The 23,546-nt window shown below is 36.6% G+C and overlaps 1 protein-coding gene across 5 annotated transcripts in view; it reads right to left on the reverse strand.

The window, feature by feature from the left end:
• Positions 1–22,655, reverse strand: part of slc4a5a (solute carrier family 4 member 5a) — a 32,766-nt gene extending 10,111 nt beyond the window's left edge. For 2 of the 5 annotated variants that reach the window (XM_079605707.1, XM_079605710.1), the window contains exons 1-15: positions 21,980–22,186; positions 18,339–18,403; positions 16,173–16,400; positions 13,673–13,805; positions 12,713–12,873; positions 12,311–12,466; positions 10,336–10,428; positions 8,214–8,269; positions 3,007–3,164; positions 2,818–2,905; positions 2,517–2,671; positions 2,308–2,436; positions 1,542–1,716; positions 1,220–1,353; positions 731–1,002 (exon numbers count right to left, since the gene is read on the reverse strand). In XM_079605707.1, the coding sequence (XP_079461833.1) occupies positions 731–1,002; positions 1,220–1,353; positions 1,542–1,716; positions 2,308–2,436; positions 2,517–2,671; positions 2,818–2,905; positions 3,007–3,164; positions 8,214–8,269; positions 10,336–10,428; positions 12,311–12,466; positions 12,713–12,873; positions 13,673–13,805; positions 16,173–16,400; positions 18,339–18,402 (2,002 nt within the window). In that variant the 5' untranslated portion in view covers position 18,403; positions 21,980–22,186. Of the gene's footprint in view, positions 1–730; positions 1,003–1,219; positions 1,354–1,541; positions 1,717–2,307; positions 2,437–2,516; positions 2,672–2,817; positions 2,906–3,006; positions 3,165–8,213; positions 8,270–10,335; positions 10,429–12,310; positions 12,467–12,712; positions 12,874–13,672; positions 13,806–16,172; positions 16,401–18,338; positions 18,404–21,979; positions 22,189–22,574 lie in introns of those variants that run through there. The other 3 variants (XM_079605708.1, XM_079605709.1, XM_079605711.1) reach the window with 3 other exon arrangements.
• Between the last annotated feature and the right edge of the window lie 891 nt (positions 22,656–23,546).

Below are 23,546 nucleotides of genomic sequence, written 5' to 3' on the forward strand. Positions count from 1 at the left end.
TACCGTTCAAAAGTTTGGGGTTGTTGAGATTTTTTTTATGTTTTTGAAAGAGATCTCTTTATGCTCATTGCTCACCAATCATTATTTGATCTTGATCAAAAATACAGTAAAACAGTAATATTGAAATATTGAAACACTTTTTTTAAAATGTAATTTCTTGTTATTCATGTGATGGCAAAGCTGCATTTCCAGACTGGGTTATATTTTGATTTAAAAAAATTACCAGGACAATCAAAACATTTTTTTTTTTTCAAATTAAACCCATGGATTTAAACATTTGCAATATGATCAATAACATGCATTTCGAAAATAGATTTTAATTTTAATTTACATTAATTTTGATTTTATGTCGATTTTAAACACAGTTAAGCATTGTTAAATGATACCAGTTAGCACATTAACTTTAGCAGCTTAAAGATACTAAAAAATAAACTTTAAACTAAACCGTTTTTGCCGTTTTTTGATACAGTTAAAACCTAACAAAGACAATTTGAACTATTTATTTAGAACAAATCTAAGTTTAAAAATTAGTATAAAGTATATTTAAAAATTAGTTCATGATTCCTAATGCCTTAACTAATGTTAACTAATTGCACCTTATTGTAAATTGTTATACGATTAGTGTGAAATTGTCACACTAAATTAAGGTATATTTGCTCTACATCCAATTTATTCCACAATTAGTTCTCCATTTCATAACTGATGTGCTCTACGCCAAGAATGGACTTACTCGGATCTGGCGCCAAACACTCGCACTTGTAGGCCGTAACGTAGTCCGGTTTGAAGTCAGTGTTGATGGGATAGTATTTAAAGGATCCCACCATCTTCTTGATGGCATCAGAGATGAAGATGAAGGAGATGAGGCTAGAGAAGCCTTCCTCCGTGAAGCGCGTCATGTACTTTATGATGTAACTGGCATCCGTGACGACCAGGAGCAAACACTGCACGCAGGAGTGCATTCCGATCCACAGCCTAAGCTCCATGTAATCAATCCCATTATTCCTGAGGAAAGGAAAGTTGAAAGAAAATACAAAGAGAGGTAAATACTAGAGCAGTGAACAAAAGAGAGCAAGAGGTTATTTGCATCAGTGAAGACTAAGAGAGAAGATTTATGAGGGTCTTTCACTTGATGAAAGTGAGCAATCAAGGCTGTACTTTTTTTTTGTCCTCAATAAGAGACTGTGAAATTATGATGGATGATTATGAATGGCTTTCTCACTTGCTGAATTCATAAAGCAGTTTCTCAAAGATGAGGATGGGGCCTGTTGAGCTGAGAATAATGAGAGGTTGACCGCTAAACATACAGAATACCGTTCCAGCTAGAGCGGTGCCCAAAAAACTCTCCATCACACCCTGACAGACAGTTAAACAGGGAGAGAGAGACAAGGAAACAAGGTGAGAAAGAGAGGGACACAAAAGAAAATGGCTATAGATGAAGCTAGGTCACAAGCGTGTTTGTTAAATGCTCCATAAAAGATGATGACATGCAACTTTAAGCAAACTGTCATGTTCAGTGTCGAGTAGAAAACTGCGAAGTGTACCTGGTAATTGTCTGTGGCATCCCCTAGAAGCCCCCCAAAGGTGATTGCATTGGTTATGCAGCCCAGGTAGATGAAGAGCACCGCAGAGATGGACTGAATGTGGATGCCTTCATAAAAGTCGCTCGGGTACCAGGGGATCTTCCTCTTGATGTCAAGGAAAAGGCCACCACAGAACCTGCCCCGTAAACATAGATGTTTAATCCATTATTCATCGTTGACTTGTCCTCTTTAGCTTGTATTAGTTAGACAGACAGATCTATCTTGAATATTAGCACCGAGTACTGGCACCAATTTTCTATCTCTAAGTCCTCATATACCCTCTAGCCCAAGTGCCAAAAAGCACATTACATTTTCCTTTTTCGACATATTGATCAAGATACGAACTCTCTTAAACCTTGGAGCTCTGAAGTATCTTTCAATTATTTGTAGAGACAGATGAAACAAGAACACTTTGAAACTCAAGCTATACCCAAAAGCTATACCTAACCCAAGAGTCTTTCAGCCGAAGTGTTTTAGAGACTCTGCAAGGTCGAAGTACTTTGATTCTTTAAGATCAACAGGCAAATGTACATGTGCCGTACACTTGGCAGGGCTGTGTGCAATTCAGAACTAAATTGTGGTTGTCAATTCAATTTCACTTACCGTAAATTCCTGAATTTAAGTTGAATTTGAATTGAGGTGGCAAATATAAGGCATAATTCAAATGGATGGATGAATTGATGGATGGATGCTGCCTAATTATGTCAATCAGTGTATTCACACTCACCTCCCCGTAAATGCCAATTCTTCACCAAGTTCATGTGGAACAGGCATTTCCTCATCCTCGCCAGCAGGCCCTCCGCCGCCTGCTGTCCCGTTCATCTGACCCAGCTCATTGAGGGAAAACACAGACTTCCTTTTCAGAGAAACAAAGAGGAATGTAAAGATGTGAAGCATATGGGCCGAACAAAGACACAGAAGAAGAATGAGCTTTACCTTTTGTCTGCTGAGGGAATTTTTTTGGGGGGTTCTATGCGAATTTTGGGGTCCCATTCTCCGGGTGGAAGTACAATCACCTCGTCCAGGAACTCATCAATTCCAGCAATCAGATCTTCCCGGTCCCTGGCTTTATAAGCTACATCACTGAAGAGCTGTGGGTGAAATATTTGGATCACTTTAAAGGGGAATGTATAAGTTTATCTTTTTATCCAAGTTTATCTGAAAGAATTAAACATTAAAGATAAGAATGTACTGTATATGAAAAATATTAACTGCATAACAAATTAATCAAACTTACATCATCCACCATGAGAGTGGCAATGGCCCGTCCAATCTCATTGTAAGATTTGGCTTTACCAGGAGGCCCAAGTAGCACAAACAAGAATCTGTCCATTAAGAGATATATGTTCAAAGCTTTAGTTCATTAAACATTTTCCATGATCTTTTTACAGACATTATGTGAGTTTTTAATGTGCAAATCTGTTACCTGGTGGGCACTGGGACTTCCGTCAGACCCCCAAGAGTAGTGGCCTGAGACAGCCGAACGAAGGCAACAAAGGGTTTATCTAAGAAGTCCACTTCTCCCACCAGAACATTGGATGCCTCTGCATCTCTGGGGATTTTCTTCATGAACTTGTTCTTCAGCTGAAATCAAAGTGAGTAAAGAAAAAATAACATAAAAGGATTTTGTAAGTACAAAAGGACCCATGTGCTGTCCTTTAACCCTTCTGTTCCATCATATGACCATCAAGTTGTCATTTAACCCTTAAGTTCTATCACATTTACATACCCTTACATAGAAAAAGACAGAATGACATTTTTGGCAGAATATGGAAACTTGTGTGTGGAGTGGTAAATCACAATGAAACACGAGTTGCATGGTGATGGTCCAGAACGGTGTCTTTGAAAATCTGTTGATAAAAATGTAAATAATAATTGCACCTCCACCACAGTGAAGCATGGAGGAAGAGGTGGCATTGTGTGGGGAGCCTTTTTAGCTGCTGGTATTGCTGAGCTACTTCACTGTGAAAAGTCATTTAATGCTTTGAGTGCAGGAGAATATTGCAGAATGGCTTGCTTCCCACAAATTAAATGTTGTTTTTTAAAGAGGAATGATCAGATGTTATAACAAACAATGATCCTGCCCTAATTGCAAAGATAACCAAGAAGTGGCTTGCGAACAAGTCCATCAGGCTCATGTTTTGGCCTGGCCAGAGTCCAGATTTGAACCCTATAGTGAATACGGTATTTGGTCTCACATTAAACTCAAACGAACTGAAAGACCTTTTTCAACTACTCATGAATTGTTTGAAATCAATAACATTGAGTGGAACAACACTGACTTTTTTACCTATTAAAAAAAAACTGTCTGCAAATCAGGGATGGATATTCTGTGCTAAGTTTATCTACAGTATTTGTGCAATTCATACTAATTTCCCGATTTGTGATTAAAATGGTTAAAACCATTTAAAAAACACTAAATATTGCATCAAATTTAGGCTTGGCCATTTATTTATTTATTTTTTCGCCCAGGAGTGTGTGTGTCTGTGTCTGTATAACTCCTGGGCAAAAATAATGGGCCAAGCCAAAAATGGCCTAATATAAAGCATTAATGGGGGAAAGTCACGTGTGTTACATTATGTTCAGTTTGTTTTAGTTTTCATGGACATTCAGTTTGTTTTCATTAGTCACATGTCTTCATTTGTTTGATTTCCCCACCACTCCTTTGTTAACATGGTCACCCATTATGAGTTTGTTTGTTTCGGCTGTGTATTGTTAATTACCTTTCTTTGTCAGTACTTAAGTTCCTCCTTTTCCTCTGTTTGTTGTTTGGTCTCGTTTATGTTTATGGTGTACATTACTACCCCTTTGGGTTGCTGCCTGTTTTTGATTCATATTATTATTAAAGTTTGCATTGGACTTTATTCATCTGCCTCTTCATCTGTCTGTCATGTTAAGATTGGATATGATTGGTTCCTGCGATAAGCCTAAATCCCGCCATTTGTTTTAGTGTGCGTTGCGGGACCGGTCTGAATGAACCAAATGATGGCGTTAATAGGAAGACTAATTAAAAAGTAGGTAAAAAAACTCAGCCACTTAGTCTTAGATATCACTGCTTCATGTCAAAGTTAAAAATGGCCTGAAAACGATGACTGGGTTGTTGTTTTTTTGTGAGCAATCAGCTTAATCTCTGTGTCTTGTGACCAGTGTTGAGCTTGATGACTGATGAAAATATGCTGACTATTAAAAAGAACAGCTGGACATCAGTTCACAAATAAAAAAATATTGTTTAAATGGTTACTGCCTTTAGTTATTATTTTGGTAAAAATGTAAAAATGCTTATTTGTACTTGGTTTTCATAAAAAGAACATGAATACATAGATAGCCTAATGAACACAAAATAGAATTGTATTTGTTTTCTTTTTTTATGTAATGTTTATTTAACCAGGAAAATGTGACAACATTAAGTGTAACTGGGACATGAATTTACATTTTTATTCATTAAAAAAAACGGACTTGTGAGGATATATAATTTATTATTGTTATATGTTTGGTATATTATACTGCTTTTTTATCAGAAATTATTTGTGCCAAAAATCTGGAACACATTAACACTTGATTTACTGCTGTTCACTCTATGCGACACACACACACTTAACACAGTTGATTTACTGCTGTTCACTCTATGCGACAGACACACACACACACACACACACACACACACACACACTATTCCAAACTCCCTGAAAACAACACAAAAAGTCTTCAGGCTTTATCACTTCGAAGACAGCACAATTCCATCTGAAGCCCTTGAGTAAAGTGCAGTTTGGATTTAGATTAGCCTTTCTGCTTTTCTTCTGGCTTCCTTTAAACAAATCGTAAACTAAGCATCCGTCCCCGGTGTTACGCCATTCACGTGGAAGGATTTTTATCTAAACTGCACATTGTACATGAGGGATGCATATGAATAGAGTTAAGAAAGGCTATACGGTTATCTGGCAGACGGAGCGCAAGGTGTTGAGGCCTATATTCCAAAAACCAAAATATCTAACTTCTTTGGATAACAGCAGAGTTCTTCCAAACAATGTTTTATCTTTTTTCCATCTCCATAAGAACTTGAAATGAGTTTTGAAGTTCTACAATTTATACAGACAGCCTTTTTGAGGCAGTGAAATAAGGTTTTCCTATTTCTACAACAAGCTTGTATTTAAAGCTGCAGTCTGTAACTTTTTGGGGTTAAAAATTATCCAAAACATTTTTTTGAGCAAGTACATAACCAGCCAGTGTTCAAAACTTTCTGGTTGCCTTAGCTTGATTCAAAACGGTACGCTTGTAATAATGTTTTTAATTCTAGTGGTACTGGTGGATTTCCGAGATAAATTGTTTTCGAAAAAGCATGTTTTTGAGTGGTAGTGTAAAAGTTTTAATCACAAACTTTGTGTGTTGTATTGAAATATGCTCATAATTATTATCCTCAACTACATATTCTGTTTATAAATTTAAAGTTTAGTTTCAGTATACCACAAATACTGTTCAATGTTTTCTGCTTGTCTTGATACAGTTGTAATTAATTATGAAATTATTCAAACTCCATTGCAAATCAGTTTTATTGGCAAAATTTACAGACTTTCAGCTGTTTGCAATGAACAAATCAAACAAAAGTCATTGAAATAGCTCAACACAACAAATGTTTCAAGTGGTTTCCCCAAATTCAACTGAAATGCCACTTTTAATGACTTCTGTAGTCTCAAAATTATTCAACTACCTGAATAGAATCCCTCACAACAGCACAAATCTGCAAATCAGGTGTTGTCTAAAGCACAGCTCATGCAACTGATCAAGGGTTTTATTAGTTGCACCAGGTGTGCTTGAAGCTAGAACACATGAAATATCTGAACTGGCCAAGTTTGTTGAGGGTCACGTTTGACTGCATGCTAGAAATATCCAAGTCAAGTCCAAGTCAAAAGAATTGTCCAAAAAGCTAAGAGAAGATATCATTGTCCAACACAAACTAGGAACAGGAAACAAAAAGATAGCGAATGCACTAAATGTTCCTAGAGACACCGTTGGAAGCATAGTTCGCAAGTTCAAAGTTAAAGGAACAGTGTTTACTCTACCTGGACGGGGCAGAAAAAGGAAACCATAAACGGCTGGAACCAGATTTCTGAGAAGGCAGGTTCAGAAAACCCCTCGGGTGACTGCAAAAGACCTGCAGCAAGACTTGGTGGCAACATGCACTGAGGTTTCAGCTTACACAGTAAGGTGCGTACTAAACGCATGCCAGCACCTCAAGATGTACACCACTACTGACCCAAAAGCACAAGAAAAGTCGACTCCAATTTGCTCAAAAATCATATAAATAAGCCACAGAAGTTTTGGGATTCTGTTCTGTTGAGCGATGAAACAAAACTGAAATTTTTCGGCCCTATGGATCAGAGGTATGTCTGGAGGAAGAAGAAAGAAGCATATGCTGAAAAGAACACTCTGTCTACAGTTAAGCATGGTGGTGCTCAGTGATGCTCTGGGACTGCTTTACATTCTCTGGCACTGGAAACATGCAAAGTGGAAGACAAGATGGATTAATTGAAGTATCAGGAATTCCTAGGAGAAAACGTCATGCCGTCAGTGAGGAAGCTTAAGCTTGGGTGTCATTGGACCGTCCAACAAGACAAAGATCCCAAGCATTCCTCAAATTCCACCAAGGCTTGGTTGCAAAAGAAGTCCTGGGAGATTCTACAGTGGCCATCACAGTCACCTGACCCGAACCCCATAGGAAATCTCTGGTAGGATTTGAAGAAGGCAGTTGTAGGCAAACCCAAGACTATTACTGAAATGGAGGCCATTGCTCATGAAGAACGGGCTCAGATTCCTCAGAAACGCTGCCAGAAGCTGGTGTCTGGTTATACATTCATTTTCTGTTGAATTTGGGGAAACCAGCTATTTCAATTACTTTTGTTTGATTTGTTCATTGCAAACAGCAGTACATTCAGTACATTTTTAGGGTCAAAATCATGTTGTTAATGGTTTTAGTCCAGCTAATGGGAGCTTTTTGTTCAGACAAGACTAACAAGCAAAGATATGAGTTACAATTAAAAGACAAAAAATATTAACACTTTCCTATTACAATACATCTTCATAAACAAAGCAGGACAGTAATAAATGAGTGTAATTATAGCCTTGTTGTATCTAAGGCTATAGCCTTGTACATTGTGTGCACATGGAAAAAAGATGGAAACAGTGACACTATTTTTCCAAAGGGAACCGACCGCAGCTCCCGGGTATCTCTCTGCATGTGAGAGCTTAGCACGAGGACCACACGGTCAGATGGCACGTTTTACCAATGGCAGATCAATACTGACCTAGACACCAGGCCACGGCAATGCACATCTCATCAGATCGGCAGAACCACAAACAAACACACACGCGCACGCACACAATATATATGCTGCTAAGCACAGTTTCAAAAAAATAAACTATCAAATACATCAATTCAATTTTGTCAATGACACAATTTATAAAATGTCTCCATCAAAATATGGAAAGTTTATAATGGCAGGAATTTCTCATTTTGGTGATGATGAATCTGAATGACTACAGAACTTTCTATTGTGAACAATATAATTGCTGTTGTGCCTTGTCAAATTGCATCTATCTATTACAGATAAAGACACATTGTGATAACATGTGACTCACCTGGTCTGAGCTTGGTGAATCTGCAATGTCATTCATGCTCCTGCTTTGAGCGTGGCCTGCGGACACGGGTACAAATATACACAGAAATGCAATTACAAATATTTCATCAAAATTATACATATTTAAGTCTTACTCCAACATGATATAAAGCTCACTAGCTATTTAACAACTAATCTAGCATCACTCACTATCTAATTAAAAATCTACTCTTTCTGGACACCTCTAATGAAAAACCTTTCTATAAAAATGCTAATTAAAAACACAAAATGTTGATCAACCACATTATCCCAAGCATAATTAACTCTTTAATAGCTTTTAACCAAACCCAAAGATCACAGACACTTTCTAGATGAATAGAATATGGATAACACTTTACAATAAGTTTATATTTGTTAACATTAGTTAGCATGAACTAACAGTGAAAAATAGTAATCTTAGTTAATGTTAATTTCAACATTTACTAATACATTAGAATACATACATTAAAATCAAAAGCTGTTATCTGTTAATATTATTTAATGGACCTGAGGTGAGCTAAAATGAACTAACAATGGACAGTCCTATTTTTTATTAACTAACGTTAAAAACGATGAATAAATACCGTAACAATGTATTTGTCACGTTTTGCGTTTTGTTCCTGTTTCATGTAACGTTATGTCATATGATCCCTTGTTCAAGTCATGTGATCCTGCCATGTATTCCCTTGTCTGATGTTGTATGTTGGTTGTTCTGTTCCCGAGTCCTGTTCCCTAGTCTGAGTCTGACTTTGTCAAGTTTTGAGTTTAAAAGTATAAAAGATTACTGCTGTATGTGGATCATGCTTCCTCCTATGTTTCAACCGCATCGTTACAGAAGAACTCAACACAACATGGGTCCAGCACAGCGTCTCTTCCTCTCCTAATCAGCCTGTCGGGAGTTGTATTCGCTATAACAACCAACTCGCTATACATTATCCCGCTTATTACATGGCTACCTACCAAATAAATAAATAATTTGACTCAAAATATTGATTTAAAAAGGAATTTATTGATTTAAAAATGATTGATATGGCTTCCGCTAAAGAAAATAGTCCGTTCCGTCTCTACGGTTAGAATCCTGCGTCCATGGCAACGCTCTGTTCTTCATGGCAACGGTCTGTTATCAAGAAATAACAGACTGCATTCTACATTAGAATTCAACCAAACCATGTAATAACTAATGTTAACTAATGGGACCTTATTGTAAAGTGTTTCCTGTCAGGTGTTTGACTGCTTTGGTATTGTATAAAATGAGCTTGCTTTCTGTCAGTCTTTGTTCTGTAGTTTGGTAGTGTAAAGTTGGTTGTTCCATCCGTGTTTTGATCCAGAGAATCCTAAGTGCTGTGTTACACCATGTCCTAACCAGATGCGATGCAATAAGATCCAGCGACAAATAATTTGTCTGTCCACACTAGACACGACGCGACTGCGAGATGCGTACAAATCAATCAAAACCCACAGCCAATCAGAACAGCGTGTGGGCGGGCTCTCGCGGCAAGTGCACAGCACCAGAGAGTAATCTTGACGGCAATCGCAAGAAAATGGATAGGCTACATAATCAAATTCACAAATATTTCACCATTTAAACAGTATTCAAATACATAGGCTACTGAGTTACTAAAACAATATTTGTCAAATAATACATTTGTTTCTTTACAGTTTGAACGTTCTTGTTTCCATTTGTTTAGTTTCCAATTGTTCTGAGGTGAATTATCCATTGTTGCTTTTACAGCTACAAAGTTGGGAGCACTAAATGATATTCAAAGTCACATTACACGCTTTTAACATTATCATTGCCACACTTTGTGTTTGTTGTCCCAGCGCGACGTCGCAGAAAAATACAAACCGTTTCTAAAATAGAGTCGTCGCGTGTCGCCGTCGTGGCTGGTTAGGACAAAAACTCTGATTAACATGGAAAAGATACCTTTTATCGCGTGTCGCGTTGCGTGTAGTTAGGACATGGTGTTAAGTAAATTGTAAATAAAGGACTGCTGAACTTAAATCTAGCTTTATTTTCTTCCCAGCTCTTCAACCAGCTGTGGCATTACCAGAATATGCAATAATAATAATAATAAAAAAGGATTAAAAGAGGCGCAAAGACTCACGTAGTCGGCCATAGTTTGCTTGCTTGGTACGCAGATCTTCTGTAGAGCGATTAAAATTTGCTCCAGTGGCAGGAGTTCGGGCTGGGCTCCGAGCTATGAGAGACAAACAACTTTACTTTTTTTTTTAAATTACCAATTAAGCAGACAATGTTTTTCTAATAAGCTGATGTTAATGAACTGTGTAAAAAGAGCAATGAAAGAACCTACTGAAAGAATTTAAATGGGATTGGGATTGTTCACCAAAAAGTCTCTCATGACCTATTTACCCTCATGTCACTTGAAGCCCATGAGATCTTATTTATGCTCAGGTTGAATTTAACAATGGGCTTGTCAGTCTAAACAACGAAAGTGGATGGTGACCAGTGGCTGTAAAGTTCCAAAAAAAAAAAAAAAAAAAAACGAAACATAAAAGTAATATGAAGTTTTGTGTTTTTGTGCTTCCTTTATTTTTGTCATTTTCAGAGCTTTACATCCGCTTTGCTCTCATTATATGGAAGATGGTGGCCTGAATGCTCTGCGGAGTTTACACAATATAAGTGTGAGTAGATAATGATTATTTTTGGATTAACTGTCATTTTAAGACCATTAAAGGGGTCATATGATGCGATTTCTTGTTTTTCCTTTTTCTTTAGTGTGTTATGTAGCTGTTTGAGCTTTGTAATTCTGCAGATCTTATACACGCACAAAGTCTCAAACCCAAAGAGATATTCTTTATAAAAGTTAAGGCTCAGCCACGCCTTCCTAAAACGCTTCATTCAAACATGCCCCCACAAATCTACGTCAGTCTGTGAGGGGCTGGAGGCAGAGTTTCATAATACCGCCCAAAAGTACACGCAAAGATGCTGCCGGCGCCGCCATGCCGTGGAGGCGCTGGCTTTTTGCCAAACTACTTTGTGTGGCCTTCCAAAAGAGGACACAATTAGAAAACAGTGGTTATGCTTTATTTAAAACACTGTTCAAGAACAATATAACCAAAATATTAGACTGTGTCTCGCACAATTTTCAGAGGACTGTTTCCAGAACCTGGGAGAGTACAAGGCCAGCTGTGATGCTATTCTAAACAGTGGGGCAATTCTATCTTTGCAAGTACAGTCTGGCACTTCTGACTCAGACACAGTCTGTAAGTATGTTTTCATATTTAAAGAATTTGCCACTGACTATTCAAACGCGAGTTTTGAGCAGTATAGTGCTTGTTTGTTGTTTCTACAATCACAAAAGCAGACATGGTTTTGTTTACATAGTGTTCTCACCCCTGTAGATCAGCGCGACACATAAAAAAAGTCGTCATAATCAGTACGTTCTGATACGTTCTGGTCCAGTCGCACTGGCAAAGTTGATTGATCAGCTTGGTCATCTGCATTTTCCGGATCAGATTCGGGCTCGAATTGATACGGTACCTGTCATTATTGCTTTGGGAGCTGATGTTCCAAATATGGTAAGGGGCGTGACATTTCCGTCACACACTTAAGGTAGTCGGGCCAATCACAATGGACTGGATCGCTGGACAATCAGAGAACACCTTGCTTTTCAGAATGATGAGCTTTGTAAAAATCTACGTGTTTCAGAAAGGCGGGGCATAGAGGACTTTTTTTTACCTAAAACCACGTAAACACATTGCATTAAACCAAATACACAAAATAATGTTCTTTTTAGAACCGACATATAAGTTTAAACTCATACCTATATAAGTTTCTTTCTTCTGTTGAACACAAAAATCGACAGCCATTGACTTCCATAGCATTTTTTTTTCCTACTATGAAAGTCAATGACTATTGTCAACTGTCTGGTTACCAACATGCTTCAACATATCTTCTTTGTGTTCAACAGAAACTCATACAGGTTTGGAACAACTTAAGGGTGAGTAAATGATGACACAATTTTCATTTTTGTGTGAACTATCCCTTTAAGCAATTAGGCTGCATTCTACATTAAGCCCATAAAAACACATAAAAACATTTAAAGATTGAAGACTCACTGGCGCCTCCAGAGCCAGACTTTCCTAGATCCGCAAGGGAGCGATGGATTGGCTTCTTTGTCTGGTGTCTGTGCTTTCTCAACAAAACAAAGCTGATTTTATCTCTCAGGTCCGGACTGATCAACCCTTCCTCTATCTGACGTTCGATGATGTCATCTGCATGAGACATAGGTTAAAGTGGTTTGCTTTAAAAGTACATTGGTAGCAAAACAAAATGCATAAAACTGTAGAAGAACATTGTGATGCATCAAAATAAAATAAAAATGAAAAAGAAACACTTTTATGGATTATACTTCAGTATGGAAGACAATATCTGTTGTAGAAAGGATTAGATTGTTTAGAGTACATCAGGAGCCTCCCATCAGATGAAAAGCACCCAGAATAAAGAGCGTCACTGCTCACCAACTATCTGTGGGAGTGAATATCCCTCTAGGTCCAGCAGCACGGTGCCTGTCTGTAGGCATGTCCGCAGTTCAAACAGGCTGTGCAGGGAGAGCGTGGAAACGTGGGGTTTGCTCCATCTCTCCCCACCCTCCTCGACCTTTTCCTCAAACTTCACCCACCTGCAGATATGCACAGTCACACACAAAGTTGAAGTCAAGCAGAGAAAAAAGGAAATGTAAGTTTCTGATGTCATTTCGATGAGGATGCTGTTTGTTTTAAGGTCTCACTAGAGCAGAGGTGCCCAAACCTTTTAGTACAAAGGGCCATAAATCAAACTTTGATTTACCATAGGCCAAAAATAAATGTTACATTATATCCAACCATATTACATTAAAATGTTTAGTTTTTAAAAATCTAAAAGCACCATTTATAATGGTTACAAATGACAAATATCTGTGCATTCTGAAAAAATAAACAAATACATACATAGATATATTTCATTTACAGCTCGGTATATTCACTAGAAGTAATTAATCACATCAGTAGTTTTTTTTTTCGATTTTGTTTTCATTTTCATAAAAAAAATGTACTTTGTCATTTTTTTGCTTTTGCATTTTGTCAAGTTTTTTTTATAATTATATTGCCGTTTTAGCTTTAGTTGCTTTAGTTTACTTTACATATAGACATTTTATTGTATTATTTATTATTTCAGTTAGTTTTCAAGGCAACATTTCTAATTGTTGAACAGTGTTTCATCTCATTTTTATATTTTATTTCAGCTTTATTTCAATTAAAGAAAATATTGTTTAATTGTTTTACTTTTATGATAATGATCGAATGATAATTACCGTGCAGGGTGTCTTTATGGATACGTAACTGTTTTGAAACCACTGAGCCACAGAATTTAAATGATTTTGAATTTCCAATTGGTGCAACACTGATGCCATTTGTGATGCCTTTGTGAGTATGTTTTTATACCTTGCTGATTCTTTCCACTCCAGCTCGTCTCCCTCGTGTTGCAGCGTGTCCATCTCAGTGAAGAGAGTGGGTGTGGGCATGGCCTCCTCCTCATCCCCTAAAATGTAGCGCAGTCGTTCTGCAGCAGGGGACACTGTGAAATGAATAGGAAAAGAAGTGATTGAAAACTTTCTTGCTTGGATCTCGCTCAGTCAGAGATCAGAATGAGATAGCCTTCAAAAATAAAAAGTGCAGTGGAATGCAGCAGCACACACAGTGAAAGTCTTTGCTCAAAAGTTACGAAGAAACAACAAGGATTCCCACTGTGAATGTTTGATACATTGCTGTGATGATTGCCTGTGCCTGGAGGAATACCACAGTGTACGCCATTGTTCATTAATTTTCTGGGTGAGGACTAAATCTGTGAGCTGTGATTGAAGCTGAGAATCCACACTGTGCTTGTTTTTCTGGGCTTGTTTGAGGTGATGCCAGGGAGCATGTTGCAAAGTCCAGACCTTTCTGGGTTTTTTTTTGTGTTTTCATTTCTTTGCTCAGCATTTCTCAGCTCTAACACCTGTTAGGTACATCTTTATTTCTTACTATGGTTTGATCATTGCTGCCTGTTTCATCCACACAGAGGCTTCCTGAGGACTAAAGATATGACTCAAGAAGAGACACGTGGAGAACAGAAGCCCATAGATGTCAAGATGTGAAAGAGGTGGCGGCATAACAAAGAGCCGAGAAAGAGTCTCTTTTAATGCCAGTGTGCATACATGAAAGTCAAACTTTTATGACAGCATAAGTGTCTTCAAAACTATCAACTTCCGGTCTATTATATGTGAATATTGTTAGACTAAACACGGAGAACATAGCTGACAACACAGCTGGAGTTTTATTAAAGAGGCAAGAATGCAAATTGTCCTGCTGTCATGGACACTTCAATTATCATAAGTCAGCAATATGATACATAAACAAGTGATTACTAAGAAGCTGTTGACTGAATTGAAGTTTAATGCCAAAAATGTGTAATTACTCACAGCTGTAACTTAAGTTAGACCAGGAAAGATCAATAACATTGGCTGTGTCTGAAATTGCCCCCATACCCATAAATAGGGTGCTATTTGAGGGGGCAGCCATTTGTAGTGGTGTCCGAAACCATACGTTATCGAGTGCATTCATTCAATCCTTAAATGTACACTCAACTGTATATATCTATGCAATCAGCGGCTAGAGAATACCCATAATGCACTGTGGGTCATGCCGAATAAATTCCCGCAATTAATGAATTATTAGTGGAGTAAAGGGTGCGATTTCAAACAGCTATTGGGTTCCATGTCGGCAGCAAAGGAGGTTATGGCCTTTTTAGCCCATGTCAGTGGCATTAGTGTTTAAAAAATGGGAGATTTTCAGTAATAAAGCTGCTCAGTCTTGATGAGTATTTTTAGGCTAAACAGGACGGCTAATTCGGCATGGTTTCAACATTCATGTTTCGTCCCATGGCATAAATTATCTGAATTCATCGAAAGTGATTTCATTTACAACATAAGTTGCTAACAAATAGCGACAAGCAAGAATTAGACAAGCAAGTAAAATGATATCCTTCTGGTAGTTGTAGTCCTTTTTTAGCTGTTTGTTTGCATCAGTGTTGTTATTGTTAACTAAAACTATCAAAAGAAATGTTGCCTTGGCAACTAACTGGAATAAGATGAAATGCTAAAATATTTAACTGAATACAAATAAATTAAAGCTAAATAGAAATATATTTAAATGTGCCTGTGATGTTATTTTGACTTCAAATATACCCATTTTGTACATAAGTATATTATTATTGTGCTAATTTAGCATAAAAGTACGAAATAAAAGAGTGTTGTGCTTTCTCTGAATGTTTGCTTATTTCATTGTTCTTCCCCGCAAGTTGTTTATTCTCAAGCGTTTAGAGATGCATCACCATAATTGTTTTTCATGGTCTTCTATTTTGCAGTGACGACTCTATCCTGCTCTCGGCACAGCATGATATTGATATTGAGAGTGAGGGTGTGGGGTATATCCGATAAACCAGGCACAACTATATTTCACACACACACACACACACACACACACACACACACACACACACACACACACACACACACACACACACACACACACACACACACACACACACACACACACGGCTGTATTGCTCCTTATTAGTCCTCTTGAATTTGCATTCTCACTTTCAGATTTCCACTGAAAAGTCTACTACCTCACAGGGCATTTGAATGTAACCATTCCCAGCTTTTGCACTTGTTGGATATAAAATCCATTGTGATTCTACATTCTACTACTGTACCTGTTTTTGTGGGGTCACCAGTCTTTTGGGTCATTTTGGGCAATAAAAAGTAAGTAGAAAGGGCTTTTTTTTTTATCCTGCTTAGTCACAAGACAAGTATTATCATATGATGTAATATACAGAACACACTTTACAAATCACTAATGTGAAGTACTTCAAGCTCTGTTTCAGATTTGATCAAGGACTCACTGGTTCTGTTGATGTCTGGTGGCAGGCTGTGTTCTGGATGATCCAGGCCTGCCGCCTCGAGATCGTATCGGTCTCTGTCATCACAATCATAGTGTTCTTGTCTGTGATGGTCGTGCCGAAGTCTTCGCTCTACATCTGCATCATGACTCGACATGGACGACCGTCTCCGCCTGCGTTTGCGACGGTAACCTCGGGGCACTGGAACACCAATGTAGATGGATTGATGGTCTGAGAGAGGCAGATCACACTATGAGAAGAAGCTTAACAACATATTGTTCGATGTCTTGGATGTCATTGATTTTGGAAAGTAATTTCATGCTCCATAGAAAATGTTCTGCTCATTCAAGCCAACATGTTCAAGACCAAAAGTGGCATGATCTGGTGTAACTATTGAGTAGCCCAGTAACATTGAAGGATCAATAAATAGCCCATTCATTTTAAATAATTATTCATGCTTCCAGTTCTGTCAAAGCACAGACACTTACAACAAGAGAATGTCTAGCCACAAGAAAAACACACTGTTTAAATTCACTCTCATCCTGCCATTCATCAAATTATTAGAGCAAAGCAATTGTTGGAAAGATCCATTAATCCAACAAAATATGAATACATGTTTTTGTTATGTTTTTATTAAGGTTTCATATGTGTCAAGTGTTTGCATAGCATTTCAACATTGCTAATTATAAGAAAAGTTTTCTGAGTACCAAATCAGCATATTGGAATAATAATTGGAATAATAATTGGAATAAAAGCATATTGAATTTCTGAAGTATCATATGACACTGAAGACTGGAGTAATGATGCTGAAAATTCAGCGTTGTCATCACAGGAATAAATGAGATTTTTAAATGTATTAAAATAGAAAACAATATTTCTGTACTTTGGATCAAATACAAGGGAGCCTTGGTGACCAAAAATAAAAGTAAAATAAAATGTACCGTCCCCAAACTTTTAAATGTTAGTGTATGTAAGATGGAGACGGTCAAAAGCAACATTCCATATATTATTTTCTCCCTCAGGGAACACTCGCTTTTGTAATTTCATGTCAATTTTCCATCATCTTCTTAAACATATGTTTTATGAAGTATGAAGTGGAGGAAGAAAAAACTGTCTGGTTAATTGAGAAAGCGAGCGGAAATATGAAAAACATTTTTAGCTGTTGGCACAGTAATAATAAAATAAACTAATTTGAACATAATGTGCTTTGTACAATATTTCATTTTCTATCTATTTGAGATGACAAAATGGCAGGATATTTGTGACACTTTATTTTCTTGAGTGGGTCTGTCAAATCTTGAAAAGATAATGGGAAGAAAAGGACAGTGGGTTAAAATGAGCCTGTTACTGGCCCAGTTGTTGTGGTAGCCATATTTAGGAGGTGCTCAGTAATTGATAGGAGGACATGTTTAAGTGTAACCTTGATGAAGCACACATTCTACAATCTTATATACCGTAAACTAAGATTTATAAAATTCTGTTTAAATAAGCCCATTTTGTTCATCAAAGGGGGCAAAAGTAAACATGTATATGCATTAGAAGATAGCTGATAATTATAACTACACTCTTAAAATGAAATAAAAATATTAGCATTGATGATTCCATGAAGAACATTTAACATCCATGGAATCTTTCCATTCCACAAAATGTTCTTTATAGTGGAAAAGGGTTCTTTGGATCATAAATATGTTCTTTACTGAAAGTTTCTTTGGGGAACCTCAACCCCAAAAATTATTTTTGGAGCCTTTATTTTTTTTAAATGTAGCTTTAAATTCAATTCAATTCAATTCAAATTTATTTGTAAAGCGCTTTTCACAATACATATAGTTTCAAAGCAGCTTTACAGAAAATGCATTTCAGAAATGTACATAGAAAAATACAGTTAGTTAATCATGTATTCATTTAGGGCATGATGAAATAAGAAATAATATCTTTATTTTTATTTCATTTGTTTGATTTTTCTCTTTGCATTTTTTTCTTCAACCAAACAGTTAGTCAAGATAAAATGTCCCAAACTAACCTCACTGCAAAACATGTAACTGTCATGCTGAGCACGCGTGTGTGTGTGTGTGTGTGTGTGTGTGTGTGTGTGTGTGTGTGTGTGTGTGTGTGTGTGTGTGTGTGTGTGTGTGTGTGTGTGTGTGTGGTTTCAAGCCTAAGGCTACTCACCACCACCCTCCTCCTCCTCATCATAGCGGTAACGACTGTTTCCCATGCCTCGATCATGGTCCATCCTGAGAGAATGCAGATAAGAAGATTTAATATTGATAAATATGGCAAAGACAGAATGCAAAAAGGTGTTTGCTGTTTTTGAGTCTGTGATATGTCCAAAGTTGCAAAGCAAATGTGAATTTCTGTGTAACATCCTGAAAATATTTTAAATCATCACACTCTCTCGTTATGATTTTCGTTATGATCATGCACAGCAGAAGGTCAGTGGCATGACTTGGGGCAGTGGCACACACTGGGCATCGAGCTTCCTGCTGAATCTCTGCCAATCACGGATCAATAGTGAAATAATTAACTGAACAAATGACCGATGGAAAGATACATAATTACACGACCAGAGGAAAACTCATGTCTAACTAAAGGCCAGTCTCTTCCATTCACTATAAAGCCACAATCATTTTCTCACTGGTTATATACACTTGCAACAATGAGCACAAATTAAACTTCTACATTTTAGGAGCTGAATTACTGTGATTTATTTACAACTGTGAAACTGAATTACTAATGCCTGCTGGCTTTTAAAGATGTGCTGGATACAATCCAATAAATGTGCAATAGGCTTTTTGTGAACACTACACATTGTGTAAATTGTTTATGTGTCTAATCAATCTAGCTCTTGTCCAATTTGAAATGAAAATACACTACCTTTCAGAAGTTTTTGAAATAAATTAATCCTTTTTGTCAGCAAGGATGCATTAAATCGATCAAAAGTGACAGTAAAGACGGTTACAAAAGATTTATATTTCATATAAATGGCGTTCTTTTTATTCATCAAATAAATCTTGATTTTTTCTTCTTCATGGTTTCCACAAAAATAGGAAGCATCACAACTTTTTTTTTTTACATTGATAGTAATACATAATGATAATAATAAAGGATCATGTCACGTTACACTGAAGACTAGCTGCTGAAAATGTATCTTTACCATCACAGGAATAAGTTACATTTTAAAATACATTCAATAGAAAACATAGTTATTTTAAATTGTACACATATTTTACAGCATTACTGCATTTTTTATCAAATAAATGCAGCCTTGGTGAGCATATATATTTATATATATATATTTAAAAAGTCTTAACACCCCCAAAATGTTGCACAGTATATTATTAAACCACTAAAATGCATATCCTAGAAACAACATGCTCACTTGTTTTGACCATTAAAGCAGGATATTGACTGAGGGCCTCCAAAGTAATGAACAGCCAATATATTATGCACCATAATGATCTATTTTCCCCAAATGTCCCTAGTTCTTTAACAATTATTCATAAGATTGCACTATAATTCTTGCTCAGATGAGCGTGAACTTGCTCAGGAGAGGAATCATAAACTTGTAGATCATAATAAGGAAGCGTGGTGTTGCATTTGATTAGCTGTGTTGGGTTCCAAACTGGATAATTAGTTGTCACATTGTTGTCCTTCACACCCAATGGCCAGCAGAGCAAGAGAGAGAGAGAACAATGGTGAAAGGGAGAGAAAGAGAAATGCTGTCGGCCATCCTCTCTCACAGGCTCAATCAATTGGTCCCCATTTGTACTCAACCCACTTAAAGCGCTGGCCCAGTATCCTCTCTCTCTTCCTGCATGTGTTGCTCTAATTTCCTTTTGCTAACCTCCCTATTCTCTTTCACTTCGGGCACTTTCACTCAGTCTATACAGAACAACATTCACAAATTAATTGGTAATTTCCCTTCACACTGTTTCACTTGCTCATTAGTTTATGAGCAACACTCTGAATTTTTAGTATTGACAGCGTTAATTCACCATAAACATTTTACTTTTCATTGTCAGCATGAGATGAAGCTTTTAACACACTTAACTGAATCTTGCAGTGTCAATCAGTGATTAAAATGCATGAAATAGGTCTTGTTCACAGAACCCCTAAAATGGGATGTACAGTGACAGCCATTGAAAAAGAAACATGGATATATTCATAAAGTTAAATGAAATCTGATTCAGTAATAATAAGTGATTTATCTATCAATTATGCAGATTATCTCATGCATTAAATGAATCAAGAAAAATGTAATCGAACTAGCATTCAAAAATTTGATATATAAAAAAAAAGATTTTTACATAAAAAAAAGGTCTCTTTTGCTCACTAAGGCTGATCAAAAATACAATAAAAACTCTAAACATATTATGAAATTGTATTACTACAATTTAAAACAACTGTTTTCTCTTTGAATATATATATTCAAATGGAAACCAGTTGGTGATTTGGTGCTCCAGTAATCGGTTTGGCTCAATTTTCAAATTAGTTTTTTCAATTCATATCTCTGACCAATTTGTTTCTTGTTCACATTAGATTTGAGTTTCTTATTGATTTAAGCAAATCGCATGTGTTTTGGCACATGAAACTGTCCAACTCTTCACAACTTCTAAACATTCTTTCATCGTGTGAGCCATCACATTCAAAATGATGCATTTAGCTATCAAAATCTCCTATGCATGTATATACCATAAATATCTGACATGGAATGTTTGTAATGTCTGTTGGCAAATAGCCTGACATTGTATTGAAAAAGTAATTAGAATCTCACTAATCAACCAATACAATTAGGAAGCATAGTTTTCCCAGCACAATCACTACTACCGTATTTTTGAACATGGAGGAACGTCACAACACTAAACAACAACAGCTACAGAAGTACTGTATAAATACATTTGTATTCATACAGTACATTTATTTCTGTGGAAATGACTGAATAAGTCATTCAAATAACTGAAAATTGGTGTTAGGGGAAGACAGAGTGTGTAAAAATTAACAAGCAACTGTGAATTTTCAGTTTACATATAAAACAATTATACAAAAATGTACTGTATAAATACAAATGTTCATTTTCGTTTTGTGTACTATACAGTATTGACTTTTCCAAGTAAATTTTTACCTACTGTTGAAATCTGTATCTAAAAAACCTGACATTATTGTATGTATAGTATGGAAAATCAACAAATCATCAACAAATTGACAACAAAAAAGTAGAAATAGCATCAAATTTGTATATAACAAATATTTCCATGGTGAAAAAACATCAAAACATTTTGACCAGTATGGTTAAAACGATGACAAAAACACTTTTTTTATTTTGGTGGCATTGGCCAATTTACTGACACAATAACTAGGTTTTAAAGCGATAATGAAATGTTTTGGGTGAGTAACTACATTTTGCAAACATGCAATTTATGATGTTCCAGCAAACAATTGTGACTTGAACTTACAGTTTAGATCATTTTGAGACCGTTTCGAAAAATGTGCCAAAGCGATTAAGAAAAATGTTAATATTTTTGTGAAATCTGTGATATATTTATTTCAAGATTCTTTGATAAATAGAATATTTAAAAGTACATTTTGTAACATCGTAAATGTCTTTACTGTCACAGTTGATCAATTTGATACATTATTGCTGAATAAAAGTATTAAAGATAGATAGATCTTTAACACCATATTTCATGCTGCTCAATTGATTATCCAAATTTCCTTCAGATACAGCTACATGTAGTAACTTTTAATGAGGTATTAATTATATTATTTATTATATTAATTAATCATTTTTGTTTTTATAATTAAATTCTTACCTGATCTCAGTAGCAGTGCACAGATGGAGAGGTAAAAAGTGACTCAAAAGGACTAATCAATACAGGAAATCACTGAGGACCACAGCTCTATGGGACACGGGGCAACATCTGAACATGTTACAGAACTAATCTGCAACCCTCTCTCAGTTAATCACTCCTCACATACACACAGAGACACACCCTCTCATGCTAACACATCCACAAAGTGTGAGTCAATGGTATGGACTGGTGACAAGGTCGAAAAGTAGATAACTGGGACTCAGGCAAATGGACCATTGAGAGCTGTGTTAAGGGACATTACTGACTCACTGTGCACTCTCATGTTCACATCTGTTCATTTACTGGGACTATTCACTCTGTAAGGGAGGGTTTCCCTTCACCAAATCCTGTCCAAAACATTTTAAACTGGTCGTAATTCTGAAGAAATACAAGTCTTACAATGACTTTCATGACATGTTATTTGCTTAAATTGGTCATAACCCCCTATTTATTTTGAGGAAACATTTAAAACATGGATATTTTAAGAATATATTTAGCATCACATTCTTAGTCAAATGATGTTGGCTGCAAATATCACAGAACTGGCAATACTTACCAAAATGTTTTTCTTTTCCTCTCTGTGACGTCTGTCCTACAGCTGGTATACTCGATTTTGTGGCCTCAGGCTTTTTTTTTTACTAACACAAATGACAGGATAATGTCAGGATATGTGCTTTGACATTTATTGACTACTCAGAAAAATCCAATTCATAGCAGATGCTGAACTGAGTGCACAAACTCAACGCTCTGTGACCATCAAAGCGCGCGCACACACACACACACACACACACACACACACACACACACACACAATCAATAACAAATAGAGACTCAAGATAACCTGTGTCCAGCAGCTCGTTGGTTGATGACCTCATCCTTCAGGATACTTCATCCTTTGCGATTCCTGTTGACCTGGACTGATCCTGGTAATAAAGTATTGGAGACCTTTTCCAGTCATTTCACAGTCTTTGGGCTGGAAAAAAATGCTATTTGGAACCTTTGACACATTAAATCAAGCATAATTTGTAAACTATAAATCCATTTAGAAGAATGATCGATAACACTTCACAATAATATTCCATTTGTCAACATTAATTAACACTCTCACTGAAAACTACTTCTAAAGCAGGGGTGCTCTATCCTTTTCCTGGAGATCTGCCTATCTGCAGAGTTCAGATCCAACCCTCATCCAAAAGGCCTGCCTGTAAATATCAAGTGCTCCTGAAGATCTAATTTATCTGCTTCAGTTGTGTTCGATCAGGGTTGGAGCTGAACAGGAAGTTAGATCTCCAGGAACAGGATTGTGCACCCCGGTTCTAAAAGCATTTATTAATCCCAATTAATGTTAATTTGACCAATTACTAATACATTATTAAAATCAAAAGTTGTATCTATATATTATTTAATGGACCTGAGCTAACATTCACAAGGTCAAGAAAAGTCATCAAAACTATCATCAGTTTAAATACATCGTCATCGGCTAAAAAGTGCTTACCTGAGTCCGTGTTGCTTTCATTTCCCATGAATC

This window comes from Phoxinus phoxinus, assembly GCF_949152265.1.
Source record: "Phoxinus phoxinus genome assembly, chromosome: 3".
Lineage (NCBI taxonomy): Eukaryota > Metazoa > Chordata > Actinopteri > Cypriniformes > Leuciscidae > Phoxinus > Phoxinus phoxinus.